This window comes from Vitis vinifera, chromosome 15, assembly GCF_030704535.1.
Source record: "Vitis vinifera cultivar Pinot Noir 40024 chromosome 15, ASM3070453v1".
NCBI classification, from domain to species: domain Eukaryota; kingdom Viridiplantae; phylum Streptophyta; class Magnoliopsida; order Vitales; family Vitaceae; genus Vitis; species Vitis vinifera.
In genome coordinates this window covers 16,984,635-17,000,568 of record NC_081819.1, presented here as the reverse complement: position 1 = coordinate 17,000,568, position 15,934 = coordinate 16,984,635, and the positions used below count along the sequence as shown (strand labels likewise).

The following is a 15,934-nucleotide window of genomic DNA, read 5'->3' as shown; positions in this document are numbered from 1 at the left end:
ATCAAATTTTCACCAAATAAAATAAAAAGCAAGTTTCGTCATCGAGTGAGAACGCATCGAGCAAAAATACGGGGTCCACAAATATGTTTAATGATATAAATACTATTTTTTATTTAAATGAATACTGTATTTAATTTAACAATGTATGGAATTTTAATTTTTTTTAAATGATTCCTCTTTTCTATTATATTTTTAAAATATATATACCAAAAAATGTTTTTCTAAAAAGAAAAAGAATAAATATTTACTAAGTGGTATTAATCTAAAGATCTCCCTCAATTTTTAAAGGCGTGTCATTTGTAAAACTTCAATTTTTCTTTAGTATTATTATCAAATATTTCCAATATCTACAAATCTAATGTTATACTGAACCCACTTTGAACCCACTCACAAGTATATAAAAACTTCGATTTTCTTTGACTTGTTGAGTGATTGGTTAATTTTCATTTGCTTTTCACTTTAATGTTTAATTTTGTTTCAATTTCTTTCATTTCTGAATTACTTTTATAAATAAGCACTATACCAACATGTAGACCCCATTATAAAGCAACTTTTTTTACCACCCCTCATTGAGACCGGGTAAACTAGGCACTTCATTTGGAGGAGTAGTTGGGGAGGGGGATAGCTGGAACAAAATTAATGAAATGATGGTTGAAGCAGGGAGCCGGTGGAAGTTTGCAAGAGAAGAAAACAGGGCTCGGGAAGAGAAAGGAAGCAAGAGGATACAGATGGTGAGTCGACTAATTTAGGGGGACTGAGACGTGTGAGAGTAAAAGGGCATGTGAGGTTGGACTCAGGAGGGGATTTTTAGGGAGATTGAGTGAAAACAATACAGGGGAGGGAGACGTGGGGGAGTTTTTTTTTTTAAGCAAGGAGAATGGAGAGCTAAAAGAGAGGAGACAAGAAAGAGCTTCACTTGAGGAGCTCAAGTATGGCAGTTATGGGTACCTTCACTTTGGGATTTCTCTATTTTCCTTCCTTGCCATTGTTGATCTTGAACATCGTTTGTTGTAGATTGGATCTTGTTGAATCTAAGCTCGCTTCACACTTGCTTTGTTTTGTTCTTTTTTTTTTAGTTTCTTTGATTTCTCTTATAAATGAGTGAGATATTGGATTATTTTATCATAATTTGATATTTGTTTAATTGCACAAGTGCTCACTGTTCACACAAGGGCTTCACGCCTACCCAGCTCGCCACCCTCTAATCTTTCACACCCATTGAAAATGTCATAACCATACCCATTTTCCCATCCTTTATACCCATCAAGCTCGTCACCATGCCCCATATCTCTATCTTTCATTCAACTGTCGAACCCACTTCTTTCACCACCTCTTCCATTCAAACTCATTCTCCTAGCCCACACATGCTGCACCACCATGAGTCAGACTGACCATCACCAGGTTGTACTCTTAAGACCCGAAAGAATCATGTGGCTTCAGTTTTTTTTTTTTTTTTAGATATTCCTTGCCCTGTCTCTCGCAGCCCATTCTCTTCCGTCGCAATCCCTTTGTGCACCTATGATGATGGCCCCTACCATCTTTTGAACTCCAAGAGGTAGAAATATAAGACAAGTCTCTTCATCGTTCACAAACCACATCCCAGGTATGAGATCCACTCATTGAATATACATGAAAATGGGTTTGTGGTGTGGGTATGACAGACACATGCATAAAAAAATGGGTTTGTGGTGTGAGTATGACAAATATATGCATTGGAAAATGGGATAGTGGTGTGTGTATGACATTATTGCAATATGAAAATGGGTTTGTGGTGTTGTTGGTCCTGTACACGTTTGGCCAATGTTGCTAAGGCCTTTTGTCTTTATTTATTTATTTATTTTCTTATTTCTTCAACTTTTGATGCCAAAAATTTAATTTTCAAAATTTTAAACTTGAGATAATTTTTCAAAACTCCATTTTTTAAGTTTAATTTTCAAAACTTTAACTTTCCAAACTTTAATTATCTTTTTAAATTTAATTTTCCAAACTTTCATTTTCAAATAAATTTTCAAAATTCCAATTTTTAATTAATTTTCAAAACTCTAATCTTTTTCAAATTTAATTTTTCAAAACTCCCATTTGTAAGTTTAATTTTCAAAACTTTGACTTCCCAAACTTTAATTATTTTCAAATTTAATTTTAAAAATTTTCATCTTTAAATAATTCTTCAAAATTTTGATTTCCAAATTTAATTCTCAATTTTAAAATTCCAATTTTCACATTTATTTATTTAATCATTATTATTTTCATTATTATTATTATTCTATTTGTTTATTTATTTATTTATTTTTAAAATTTCATCTTTAAATAACTCTTCAAAATTCTGATTTTCAAATTTAATTCCCAATTTTAAAATTCCAATTTTCACATTTATTTATTTAATCATTGTTTTTTCCGTTATTATTATTATTTTATTTATTTATTTATTTATTTTTAAAATTTCATCTTTAAATAATTCTTCAAAATTCTGATTTCTAAATTTAATTCCCAATTTCCAAAATTCCAATTTCCATATTTATTTATTTAATCATTATTATTTTCGTTATTATTATTATTTTATTTATTTATTTATTTATTTTTAAAATTTCATCTTTAAATAACTCTTCAAAATTCTGATTTCCAAATTTAATTCCTAATTTCCAAAATTCCAATTTTCACATTTATTTATTTAATCATTGTTATTTTCTTATTATTATTATTCTATTTATTTATTTATTTTTAAAATTCCATCTTTAAATAATTCTTCAAAATTCCGATTTCCAAATTTAATTCTCAATTTCCAAAATTTCAATTTTCACATTTATTTATTTAATCATTGTTATTTTCGTTATTATTATTATTCTATTTATTTATTTATTTATTTATTTATTTATTTATTTTTAAAATTCTATCTTTAAATAATTCTTCAAAATTCCATTTCCCAATTTAATTCCCAATTTTCAAAATTCCAATTTTCACATTTATTTAATTAATCATTATTATTTTTCGTTATTATTATTATTCTATTTATTTATTTTTTTTTTAAATTCTATCTTTAAATAATTCTTCAAAATTCTTATTTCCAAACTTAATTCTCAATTTCCAAAAATTCCAATTTTCATATTTATGTATTTAATCATTATTAATTTTGTTATTATTATTTTTTTATTTTTTTATTTTTTAAAAAAATTCCATCTTCAAATTTAATTTCCAAAATTCCAATTCTTAAATTTAATTTTCAAAACTTCAATTTCAAATAATTTTTGAAACTTCAATCTTCAAATAAATTTCAAAACTCTAGTTTTCTTCCGAATAGTTTTAATTTCACTCCAGTTGTCAAATATTTTTTCAATTCTGCAACTTTTCATCCTTTATTAGGGTTTTAGGTCGCCAAAAATCCTGATTTTAATAAGTCTGTTGTCATTCTCATTTTGGTATGCGTTTGTACAAATTTTTTTCGATTTTCAAATAATTTTCTGTTTATCTTGATTTAAAATAAACAAGAATGATTTTTTCATAATTCCAAAATAATGGAATTTATGAGACTAATTCATGCAAGATAAATTGGGCTTTGGTGGGGACCCCACATATAATTTTTCTCTTCTGATTGTCAATTGCTATACTTAATGAATATTATTTGATCTTTGGTTTGCTCTTTGATATGCATGTGATAATTTTATACCTGAGCTAACCTTGTTTACATGATAGAACACTATTACTTGTTGCTAAGGTACGCTCTCATTCCTACTTCATTTATTTATTCGTTCTCATACTCAATTTGTTTTATTATTCGATCAATTCATTAGTATCCATTGATTTTCTTATCAATTGTCATACTTGTATCACCTTATTTAGTATAGACCCATTTTTGGGGGGCTTAGAGGGGTGCTACGGTCTTTACCGTACCTTTCTAATTAGTAACCTGACCCCCAAACTCAAGTTTGGTTTTTCACAAACCGTCTTTTTCAAATAAAGAGTCACAGTTAGAGTTTTCTTTCTTATTTTGTTTTTCCTTTAAAAAATTAAACAAAAAATAAGTGGCGACCGCAAGTCTTTTTCTAAAAATCAATTTCTCACAAATAATTAAAAAACGAGTCACGCCATCAAGTTGGAATGCATCGAGCTAAAATATGGGGTCCACACAACCATAATTATGTTTAATTTAGTCCACATAATTGTGTTGATAAATGATGTAAATTAGATTATAAAATGTAGATCTCATGACCAAAGAGAAACAAGTGAATCTTGTCATTAAGATTATAAAATATAAACAATATATAAATTGTAGGAAGTTATTGATTATTTTATAGTTTTAAAATTCAATTAATAAGCTTGTCTAGTGTTTAGTTTAATCAAGTTTATTGACACATCATTATCTACTGTTTTTTTTTCTAGAAAATTATTATTTATTTTATAGTTATGAACTTATGATGAAGTTATTAATAAGCTATAAGTTTATAACTAGTGCTTAGTTGAATAGAATTTAATTTAATTAAAAAAGTATAGCCATTAGGTTAATTTACATATCTATTAATTCAAAATATTCTTATGTATATTATAATAGTTTTTTTACAAACTTCAATCTCATTTGCAATTATTGATTATCTTACTTCAAAATAGAAAACAATTTTTTTATTTATTTAAAAGTTATATATCTAATCATAAAATCTTTCCTAGAAGAAGTTGAAAGTGCTAGTCCATAACACGTTCCTTAAATACATTTTACTCCTTAAACTTTTAACTTATTTTATATTTTACTTTTTTACATTAAAAATTCTAACATTTGTTTAAATAAGATACTTTTGTCTTTCAATTTTGTTAAAAAGTTCATGAACAATTTGTTGAGATATTAGGAATGCTTTCCTTATATCATTCTTTCCTTATATCATTTAGTGTTGAGATATTATGAATGTTTAGATATTAGGAAAGTTGAGATATTATGAATATTAAGATATTAGGAATATTGAGATATTAGGAAAGTTGAGATATTAGAATATTAGTTGTTATTTCCTTATATCATTCTTTCCTTGTATCATTCTTTCTCATTCTTAGAATGGTGATTACCCTCTATATATACTTTGTACATGAATGAATGAAAAAACTACCATTTATCAGTTTGAAGACAATTTATTAAATAAAGAAATAAAGTTGAAATGTATAAAAAAAATATGTATGATATAAGTTTGAAACTATTACATTTCATAGTTGTATACTGAAATTATGAATAATTATACAAATATCTCTATAAAATAAAAAAATTATGAATAATTATATGAATATCTCTTTAAAATAAAAAATTAAAACTGATAATTACTATATTTTGAAGATATTTATAAAATTTTAATTGAAGATTGTTAATTCAAAGTTGGTTTTACCCAATTTCAAACTAGTATTCGAATTATAATATAAAGAAGAAAAATTTATGGAAGGTTTGTAATAGGAGGTGAAGTGTTGTCTATAATAAGTTTGAAAGCAAAATGTTGGATTTTGAATGTAAGAAGATAAAATATAAAATAAGTCAAAAGTTTAGGGTGTAAGTTGTATTTAACGAAATTATAATGTAACGCGTGGCTTTGACTTTTAAGGAAGATTTCATATGCCATTATTGTTATAACCCTTAAATGATAAACAATTTGTTTTGTATTGTAAAGTAAGATAATTCAAATTCATGTTTTCTTTTGATAAAATAACTTGCATCCTCAAGTCTATGCTTATTTCAGATATATACAAAAAATTCTAAAAGTGGTTGGAAAAAATCATAATTACTTTCTCATAATTAAACATAATATCAAAAGATTACAAATTTTTTATTTTTTCTTTAACTTTTCTAAGGATAATAAAAAAAATTAAATTAGATATATAAATATTTAATTTTTTATCTTGAAAATTTTCAAACCAAACATAGGGATTGTTTATTTTCTTTTCTAACTTAAATTTGAAAGCAAATTAACTTTTTCCTTTTTTGCCTTCTTTTTCAATTTATATTTTTTATTAGATATTTTCATTTGAATGGAAAAAAAAAAACTAAAGTGTTTAGCTTTTTTTCTAATAAATAAAGGGAGAAAAATTTTTTGTTTCATTCTAAACTTTCCCACGCCTCTGTTCATAAAGTAGGGTTTTTTTTTCTTTTTAATTTTTAAAGTATTTACTTGGTATAAGCTGGTAAAAGAAAATTTTCTTTGCTTTTAAGTTTGAGGGCATTTTTGAATGATAAATGGTTTTTTTTTTAAATACCATAATTTTTAAAATTATTTTTTCAAAATATGAATAATTTGATATTTTTTTCCAAATCCATGACACATTGTACTAACAAAACATGGATATAGCTTCTTGAAGACACGATTTTAATGTATTTTGTTGAAATCGTGTCTTTGAAACATAATTTCATTGTAAAAATACTGAAATCATGTGTTCCATTTATAACTTCAATGTAAAATGCATGAATTAATGGAATTATGTTTAAAAGATATAATTTTAGTATATTTAATTGAAAATATGTTTTTAAAATACTAATTCAGCAAAGTTCTTACCAATCGCATTTTTTTAGGCACTAAAATGAATTTACCTAAATATATCAACAATTTCTTTATTTCAACATCCAATAATGAAATATAACAATAAGTCAACCAACATCGATTTTACTTAATAACTAAAATAATAAAATTGAAATTTATTTATTTTTAATTTTTTGTATTTCTTTTCAAATTTTCATTTAATTATTCAAATTTATATAAATTTATAAATGGATCAAGATAATGACTTTATTTAAATAATTAAGTTTATCTATTTTCAAAATTTTTTGTTTACTTTTAAAATTTTAATATTTAGTTATTTTTTATTATTTTTTCTTTGTCCATATTCATTCAAAATGAACCTCTACAAACGAACTACGCTTCATGAATATAAAATAATTTAAAAAATTATTTTTTTAGAAAAAACATAAAAGATAGAAAAATAATAAAAATTAAAAAAAAAAAAGGAAAAAATGAAATAGAGTCATGCCTTGAAAGTAACAACAAACAAAAAAATGAAATGAAACAAAGTCGTGTCTTCAGCCTACAATCTTAATACTAAAATCAGCATTTTTAAAATACAATTTTAGGAATAATATATTGAAATTTTAGGAATAATATAAAAAATCCGGCTGATAAAATCCTTTTAAACATGATTGACCCTTTTCCTTTACCCGTTTAACGACCAGTTCTTCTGAATACACCGCTTAATGCCTCAACCTTTCGCCCATGGAAGAATGAGACGACTCACCTGCAACAGTCCAAAACACCCACCTCTGTGCAAAGAGTGCAAATCGAATCTATCAAAGTACACACGCCCAGGTTGTTTTGTACGCTCCTGTAGTCTTCCTTGTGTTAAAGCTCACAAGCAACACACTAGGTGTACGGGCAAGAGGCAGCGGACCCAGTTCTTTCCCCTCTCTCAATTTGACGATAATCTTCTCTTATCTGGTAACTTTTTCTCCCGATTTTGTTCTTTGTTGTCAAATTTCAATACCCATTTGGCTATTCTGAAGATTTGTCATGAATGGAGTGTGGTCACCATTGAGGAAGTTTACTGTTTTATTTTTTTTATTTTTTTTATTTCCTTGAAATTTTGATATGTTTCGCCATTTTGAAGATGTTCAGTAATGGTGTATTGTAATTAGCTTGAGGAAGTTTGCTCTTTGCTCTTCATATTATAGTGTTTTCTTTTGCTGGTTTGTCCATTCCTTCACAGTAATGGCTGCTTTGAAGATTTTGCTGTGTACGTCTTATGTGATTTGTAATTGGCTTGAGGAAGTTGAGTGTTTTGTCTTCAAATTTCAAAGTTTCGATACAAATTTAGAGTTTCAAAGTTTTTTCATGGATTGATTGTTAATTTATGTGAAGAAGGTTGCCACTTTTTCTTCAGATTTTGGTACTCATTTCATGATTTTTGAGTTTTTAATTATGGGTGAATTATAATATTGTCAAGGAAGTTTGTTGTGTTGTCTTCATATTTCACTTACCCTTTTTGCAGTTTTATTTATTTATTTATTTTGGTAGATTATAATTTGTTCGAGGAAGTGAAGAGGGTCGCAGAATCTGCTCAGAGAACAAGAATTAATTTGTTTGGGTATTCTCATTTTAAGATTCCATCCCATCTTCAAGGCCTTAGGAATGCTGCAGAGTCACAGGACGAAAGTCCTATTTCTCCCCAGTGGAGTGTCGAAGAAGGAGAAAAATAAATCTCAATACAACCAAAGGTAATCATGTATTCATGAGATAACTAGTTGTCTTTAGTTTTAAGGAAGATTACCACATGTCTACTTACGGGTTGTTTAGTTGAATTTGATATGATTTATGTTTTACATGGAATTCCTATTTTCTAGCTTCGTTTTCATATAACCGTTATTTAAAAAATTAGTAGTTATAATAGTCTTTTCTTCAGGAGAGCTTTTATCATAGTCTTCCTACTCTATCAAATTTTATTGTTTCATTGATTCATTTAATGTTATTACAGAATAAATGCAAACTGAACCCTCTCATCTGTAATTGAGAACCATCTAAAGCCCCGGCCATGGAATCATAAGTTTCATTCCATGCAGAGCAGTTGCACTGTCTCAAAACTTTTGCTCGTAAATACCCAAAGGTATTTCGTTTTCCTTGTTGATTCATGGTTGTTGACTATAGACACCTGTGGCACCAATTTTAAGCCTTAAAAGGTTTCTTGTTTTTCCATAGAAATACAATTTATTGGATTGTCTTGGCCCTTATGGAGCTAGGGCAACTTGTTTAGGAATCCAACTGTGCTGAACCCAGCTTTATTGTTGGGTTGCATTGACCTAGTGTTGAGGCCATGAACCAAAATGCCAGCTTAGGTATAGCACATCATCCATGCACTATTTGTTAATTGGATCACTGTTTTTTTACTGTGGTTTGTCGTCCGTCCTCTTTGGAGATGGTCCATTTATGCTAGGCTCTGCTGCTGAAATCTTTGAAAAAGAGAGGCTAGGATTTGCTCAACTTGCAACACACAGTGCATTGATAACCAAAATATTATACTTGTCTCTCTAGTTCTATGGTTCAAATAATGGTTTATGGTGGGTAAAATATTTGTTCACCCAACTGGTCCGTACCAAAATACCTGAATTTACATTTTTTTTCTCTGGATTTGGGCAATGAGCATCCCGGGTTGGGACTGAATTGGGTTATTGATGGATTTTCCATTTGGGTTTCTGTTTTTCCTTTAATTCTACTGCACGCATGTTACCTACGAAAAGAATTTTCTACTATTCCCACCTGAACTCCAGCCATTACCTGATGTCTACTCAAATATTTTCTATCTTTAACATTTCCTTGTATATAACTTTCCTATTAAAAAAAAAAAAAAAAAACACTATCAAAACAATTTTTTCCCCTTGTGAACAAGAAAAAAATTTCTATGTGAAAAAAAATCTAATCCTTCCATGTCACTGCAGGACCCCAGGTCACCTTTCCGTGAGTTGGATATAAGAGCTCCAATAAGACAACAATTAGCAAATTTCGTTATTCTGGAGCACTCTCTGATTCATGTTTTCTTCCCTTCACATAGCTATGATTTCAATGTCATTAAAGATGTCAATCCCTGTTGTCATCAGTCAGAGCTTAAGGAGTCTGTTGCCATTGATCACCCAAGTTCAGAAGGCATTTCATTCAGGGAAAAGGAAATAGAAGAACATGGTGGTTCTTCAGATCCTTAGGTTCTAGATCTCATGAAACATGTGAATCTTCAGAAGCTAATGAGCCACAGTCCAGCCCCCAGAAGAAGGAACCGGGTGAAAACTTGGATTTTGATTTTGATCAAGGCTTGCTTGATGCATACTCTGATATATTTGCTCAAATTAATCCTGATGATTTTCTTGATTGGGAAGGTGACGTTTCCAAGGAAGTGAAATCTGAAGAAAGAATAGATTGTTCAGATCTTGGTAGAGTTTTCCCAGTGGAGGAATTAGAGGAAGAGCAGATTCCGGGGTGCTGAACAATTGAATGCTCATTGATCTGTTCAAGATGAATAAGAACTCAAAACTGAAGGATCATTTCCCTGTAGTAATCTCTAAACATTATGAAGCAAAGTCCTCAATTCTCTGTGCATGACAAATTCCCATTTGGATAGAGCCTAAGGAGGCTGTGAATTGAGTGATTGTGGGCACGACACCTCCATCGCTTTGTGATCAATGGCAATGTTTATGGTTGAAACCACAGTCTCTGTTGGTGGGGTTTCTCAAGTTCTAAAAGAGCCTGGCTTCTTGATCATCATCAGATTTCTTCAGAGGGCACACGCATAGACATCTTGGAGCAGCACTTACTGTAAGTTATTTATGGTCTTGTCATTTTGTTTCTCTCCAGTGTCAAACTTTCTCTTCTTCCAGAATCTTGTTACTTCAAACAATTAATATGATTCATTTATACATTAATCAGCTATAGTACCTTGTATCTCTCTTTTGACCCCATTGATTTTAGTTTGAACTAGTCCTCATCATGTGGAATCCACAAAACAATCTTATAGGTTTTAACCCAAAAGTCATAGGCAGTATCTCAACTTCAAAGAACTGAATTTTCTCTTGACCTACTTCGATTCTAGCAGTTTTTCAGTGATCTGACAAGAAGTTGGATTATTTTGTCTAAACTGAGTTCATTTCTACTACCAAATCCGATACGAACTAGGGAATGATTTCAACTTTTCAATAGAGACAAACTCTGCACCTCTATTATTACTGCATCTCATGTTTTAAATCTTAATTAGCCATTCTACTTCTTCTCCCTTCTCTTCATTTTGATTAAGGAATACTACCTTATAAATGCTCCAGATATCTCTCTTGCATGATTGTGGCTTCGGATCATTCAAATTGGCTTCATAATGGTAAAGACAACTACAACAATTAGGATCTATTTTCATCCTTCTATGCACAAACAAGCAATGACTTGTCAGATATGAATATTCTCTTTCCAAATCCAACTAATGACAAAAAAATGCCAAACTCCAATTTCTTGAATGTTGTTTGATTGGAACCATAGAAAAGTATCCTGAAAGAAAGAAGCTTTGCAAAAGGTTCTTTGGCAGAATATGGTGCATAACTTTGATACTTTAAACTTAGAGTGTGCTCTGTTTTGAACTATGTAGATCGCTTTCAGCAGTTGCTTGGCTAGTTGAATAACTTTTGAGGTTTGAGATTCAAAGCTTTCTGACAGTATTCTACCTATAAGTTACATCTTAATCATTAGGAAAGCAGAGCAAAATTAATAACAACAGAGATAAGCATGCATGTATAGATGGTGGTGTCCTACACTCCTTAGGTGCCTAGCATGTATAGATAAATCCCAAGTCATAACTAGTCCATCCATCCATAACAAGAAGAAATGAATCTGGGTTTTCTTTGTGTTCACAAGCGTACTGGAATTGATTTCTATCCAATCTACTTTTATAAGGCCCAAATATATTGCTTACCTGCAGCATAAACGTATCTTCATTGGATTGTGCTTATATGATGTTCAAATGTTCTGTACATATAAGGGTTCTTTGCTTCTTAGAAATAAATTTTAACAAAATCTGATCAAGTAATTAGCTCCTTTGCATGTGAAAGTGCTTGTTGGGTCATCATATGCATAGCTATAAGATGTAGGACAAGAAGCCTTGAACATGTTAGAATACTCTGTTGGCTCGCAGGTTTCAAGAGTACTGTAGGCTCCAGAGCAGCAGTACTCAAGTTTGTTGAATGCCATGCATGCACTATTACAAGCTACAACAGTACCATTCCTTAGAACTTGCAGGTCCTTGGGGCATCTGTGATTCAAGTCTGAAACACGTGTCACTGCCTTGCACTCACCAGACCCACCGGAAGGGAATATTGACACTGGCATGTTGTATCCATCAACTAGGCTAACATCATAAAAATCTACAGGGCTATCAAGGGTAAACTCTGCAAGTGTTGCAGGTGGTGCAGCGCCTGCCCCAGCACATTTTAGCACACCACCACAATCACCAGTGACACAGCTTCCCTTTCCTGAGTTGTCAAATGAACAGCTACGGCGGCCCCAAAAACGGCCTGACCACCCTTGTGTGGCATTGATATCTACCGATTGACCTGTTCTTAATTCAAGCCCACCATCCATTAGTTGAGGTTTTCCAGATCCAGGTGTGATCCCCGACCATATAGTTTTCCTTCATCTATTTGGTAATGTGAAAATCGCAGGATCAACACCTGAGAAGAATAAAGAACATAATACAACATTACTACTTGTATTTAGATGTGTAGATCAACCAAGTGTCACAGGAAATGGAAAGTTAATTAGTGTATCTACTAGTTCCAAAGACACAGAAAACCAAGACAAGGTGAATATATGACAATGCCATTGGAGAGTACTGAATTTAGGTTGTGGAATTTGGCGTCTCAATTAAAAAAAAGGACTCGAGATTTATATAGGGGGAGGATCAGCAACACACCATCCTTAAAAGGGGGGTGAGCTAGTTTTCTAAATTAAGGTGTGGGGGTGAATCTCTGTTATGATATGTGTTCTGTTTTTCACAGTGATATAAAATAACGGATTACCTAGATTCTCTTTTGAGGGTCAAAACTGCCCTGAATTTAGTGTACTTGATCTAATCAAAGTGGCTAGCCAGATCTTGTTATTTAGAACAGCAAAAGAAGCCTAGGATTTTCCCTTTAGAAATGGATGTTTAGAGAGGTGATCTGTTGCCATCTGGCCTGCCTTTGGTTGTTGAATTTTTTAGGGTTGTCTTGGCTTGAATTCAATATTTTTAACCATGCACTTGGCAGAAAATCAGATGTCCTTTTTAAATTTAGAATTGTAACCTTCTAATGCCTGTTGTTTCAAAGAATGTGCAGTTTTAAGTCAAGGTATCTGGGATATAATGTTTTTAGAATGTTTAGGCTTTAATGATTAGCCCATCTTGCTGAAGTCTTTCTGTTTTGTACAAAAGATTGAATCCCCATCTCTATTGAGGACAAAACCCCATGTGGCATGCTTTTGTCTTTAGACCAATAGGGAAATAAATGTTTGCAAACAATTTAGGTGTAATGGAGTCATCAATTTGATTGGAAGAGCTTTTCAAATTTGTTTTGGTTCTACTCCTTTCGTAAGCACTGCTTGTTCTATTTAACTGTAATATTGGCCTCAGGTTAAAGAGCTTTACTTATTGTATCATATAAATCCTGATAACGACCTTTTTTAAAACAAAAGGTTGTTTCTAACTCTAGACAATGAACATTAAGGGTTTCCAAAGTTGGTTTAAATTATTGTCTTTTCCCTGGAACCTTGTGGGAAATGGCGAATCAATAGACTTATGGAATGACTATTGGTTTCCAACTAGGTGATACAATTCGTGGCAGAGGCTCTGGAGTCCTATAGTCAGCCTTGGCTGATCATCCAATAACATACAATGAGAAACTATGTCTTGTTATATACAATTCATTCTTAGTCATGGAACAACTGTTAAGATATAGCTAGAGAGCATTGAAACACTTGGGACATAGATGATAATAGCATTTGTTGTAGAATCAAATACCCAGATATGACCCTCCAAAGGGTTACAGTTAACTATGGGATGACACATGAATGAGTGAACCATGCTCAAGGACATGCCTGGCTAGAGTGCATATCAACTAAGCCCCATGTCCAACTCCACCAGCCTTCTAATCAAAGCATTGAACAGTAGCAACCATAGTATGCATCAAACTGGATACCAACAATGTCACTGGGCAGCCTCTCCTCACGTTGCCAAATGGGACAAAATTGATGTTTTTTCTTTAGTTTTTGTTCAAAATCATCTTGTTCTTCTGAGGAAACCAAGAACACCTCTAGCGGAACTCATTAGGATCATCCCATTTCTCACGGTCTTTCATACTAGCATAGAGATTGATTGCTACTGCAGTTTTTTCTGGTATATATCAACTAATTACATAATTTTGTTGTGTTTCTCCTTGTCACAGGTCATGGAAGGTACAGTCTAAGTGTTTCTTTCACAACTGCTTGCAAGTAGGGGAGGTTTGAGATATTTGGTTCTGACAGCAAGTTTAGGAAGTCAAATCAATTTTATTACTGCAATTGATATATTTTAGGAAGGCTCATATCTTCTTTTTTGTTTTTATTTTTTTGAGATATTATTTCCTGATCTTCATGACAGATTTTAGGGAATCAGTTCCTATTTTCCATCTACTTTAACTGTACATATCTTTGTAGAGACTCATCATTCAAATCAATATACAAAATTTTGCAGTGTTTCTCCTTGTCAAAGGTCATGGAAGGTAGTCTTAAGTGTTTCTTTCACAACTGCTTGCAAGTAGGGGAGGTTTGAGACATCTGGTTCTGGTGGCAAGTTTAGGAAGTCGAATCAATTTTATTATTGTAATTGATGTATTTTAGGAAGGTTCATACATTCTTTTCTGTTTTAGGGAATCAGTTCCTATTTTCCATCTACCACATATCTTTGTAGAGACTCATCTTTCAAATCAATGTACAAAATTCATTTTTACCACAGATTCGTTAACAAGTCTAGTGCCTCCAACTACTAAATCTATTGCTTCTCTGACCTTGAATGCATCAGGATAGTTAATGAATTTGGCTATTGCCCATTGCATGCTTCCTGTTGAGGTATCAGTGCCTGCATTACATGGATCCTGGCACAATGATAGCATATATGAGAGATAAAGCAGATCAAGCTAGTGTAACTCAGTAGTGTCTAACTTGGAAAATCTGGGGAACATTTAGGATCTATTTTCGCTCCTCTTTGCTCAAGAAATACTTCCCAGAGCTGAATATGCTCTTTTTAAAAATGCCAAACTCCAATTTCTTGAATGTTGTTTTAAGTAAAAGCTTAGAAAACCGTCGAAGCTTAGAAAAAAGTCATTTGGAAGAATATGGTGCATAACTTGATACTTCAACTTTAAAGCTTGATCTGTTTTGAACTGTGTAGATCACTTTCAGCAGTTGAATAACTTTTGAAGTTTGAGGTTTGAGGTTTGAGGTTCTGAGCTTTCCAACAGTATTCTAACAATAAGTTACATCTTAATCCTTAGGAAAGAAGAGCAAAATTAGTAACAAAAGATAAGAAGTCTGCATGTGTGGACGGTGGTGTCCTAAACTTCTTAGGTGTAGCTAGGTTCCATTGTGATGATGGTGCAAATCCCTTGTACTTGGCAAGTGTTGAAAATTTTCAAATTTTCAAAATAAAATATAATAATAATTCAACGTTAAATTAATGAAAAATGAATTAATATAAACATGTCTTATAGAGCTGTTACTTAATTAAATTTCAAAAATAAAAATAAAAATAAAAAATAAAAATCCAATGTTAAATTAATGAAAAATAAATTAAGATAATAGCTGCAACTAAATTAATATTAGTAAATAATAATAATAATAATAAATTTAAAATAAATTAATATTAACTAAATTAACAAATTAACAAATTTGGGGGTAGCATGTTAAGTTTTAATTAAAAAATAAATTAAGATAATTGTAATTTAAAATAAAAATAAAAACAAAATTAATCTACTTGAAATTTCATATTCTTTTGTGTCATAACAAGCATTGCACTAACTTATTAATTTGTACTTATTTGGAGGAGCTTTTCTAGCAAAATATGATCAAGAAAACATGTCTTTACACAAAATAACATAATGATCAAAATCTTGCTATTTATAACATTTGTCTATTCCATAGTAGTTGTCATTGAGAAATTTTCAATCTCAAATCACAAACTTTCTTATTATTTTGAGCAATATTAGATTTTTAAATGAGACTTTCAAATCTCAAACCACAAACTATTAAATCTATACTCATTTGGAAATGGTTTCAAAACTATCATATTTTAATAAATATTTTATAAAAAAAGACAGCTTTTTTAAAAAATAAAAATCAAAAATCAAAATCCCTTGTTTAATATGTTCCTTTCTCTATTTCCACAGCAGGAAGTCAACAAG

The 15,934-nt window shown here is 30.7% G+C and overlaps 1 protein-coding gene and 1 long non-coding RNA gene across 5 annotated transcripts; one reads left to right on the top strand and one right to left on the bottom strand.

The window, feature by feature from the left end:
- The first annotated feature begins 7,011 nt into the window (after nucleotides 1–7,011).
- On the top strand, nucleotides 7,012–14,489 carry LOC100249535 (uncharacterized). Of its 4 annotated transcripts, none has more exons than XR_787788.3 (5): nucleotides 7,012–7,442; nucleotides 8,019–8,218; nucleotides 8,476–8,604; nucleotides 9,434–10,301; nucleotides 13,943–14,489. It is a non-coding gene; the product is annotated as an uncharacterized LOC100249535 (long non-coding RNA). The 4 variants fall into 4 exon arrangements; XR_002031976.2 differs by having other exon boundaries at nucleotides 7,016–7,442; nucleotides 9,593–10,301; XR_002031974.2 differs by lacking the exon at nucleotides 8,476–8,604 and having other exon boundaries at nucleotides 7,016–7,442.
- LOC100254811 (pathogenesis-related thaumatin-like protein 3.5) lies at nucleotides 11,072–14,218 on the bottom strand. Its single transcript, XM_059743243.1, has one exon. The coding sequence runs from the start codon at nucleotides 12,102–12,104 to the stop codon at nucleotides 11,532–11,534; it is 573 nt and encodes a 190-aa protein (XP_059599226.1). The 5' UTR covers nucleotides 12,105–14,218; the 3' UTR covers nucleotides 11,072–11,531.
- Nucleotides 14,490–15,934: the final 1,445 nt, after the last annotated feature.

Excerpts from the sequence above, each read along its gene's own strand:
- LOC100254811 (XM_059743243.1), bottom strand. The coding sequence starts at position 12,104 with ATGGATGGTGGGCTTGAATTAAGAACAGGTCAATCGGTAGATATCAAT.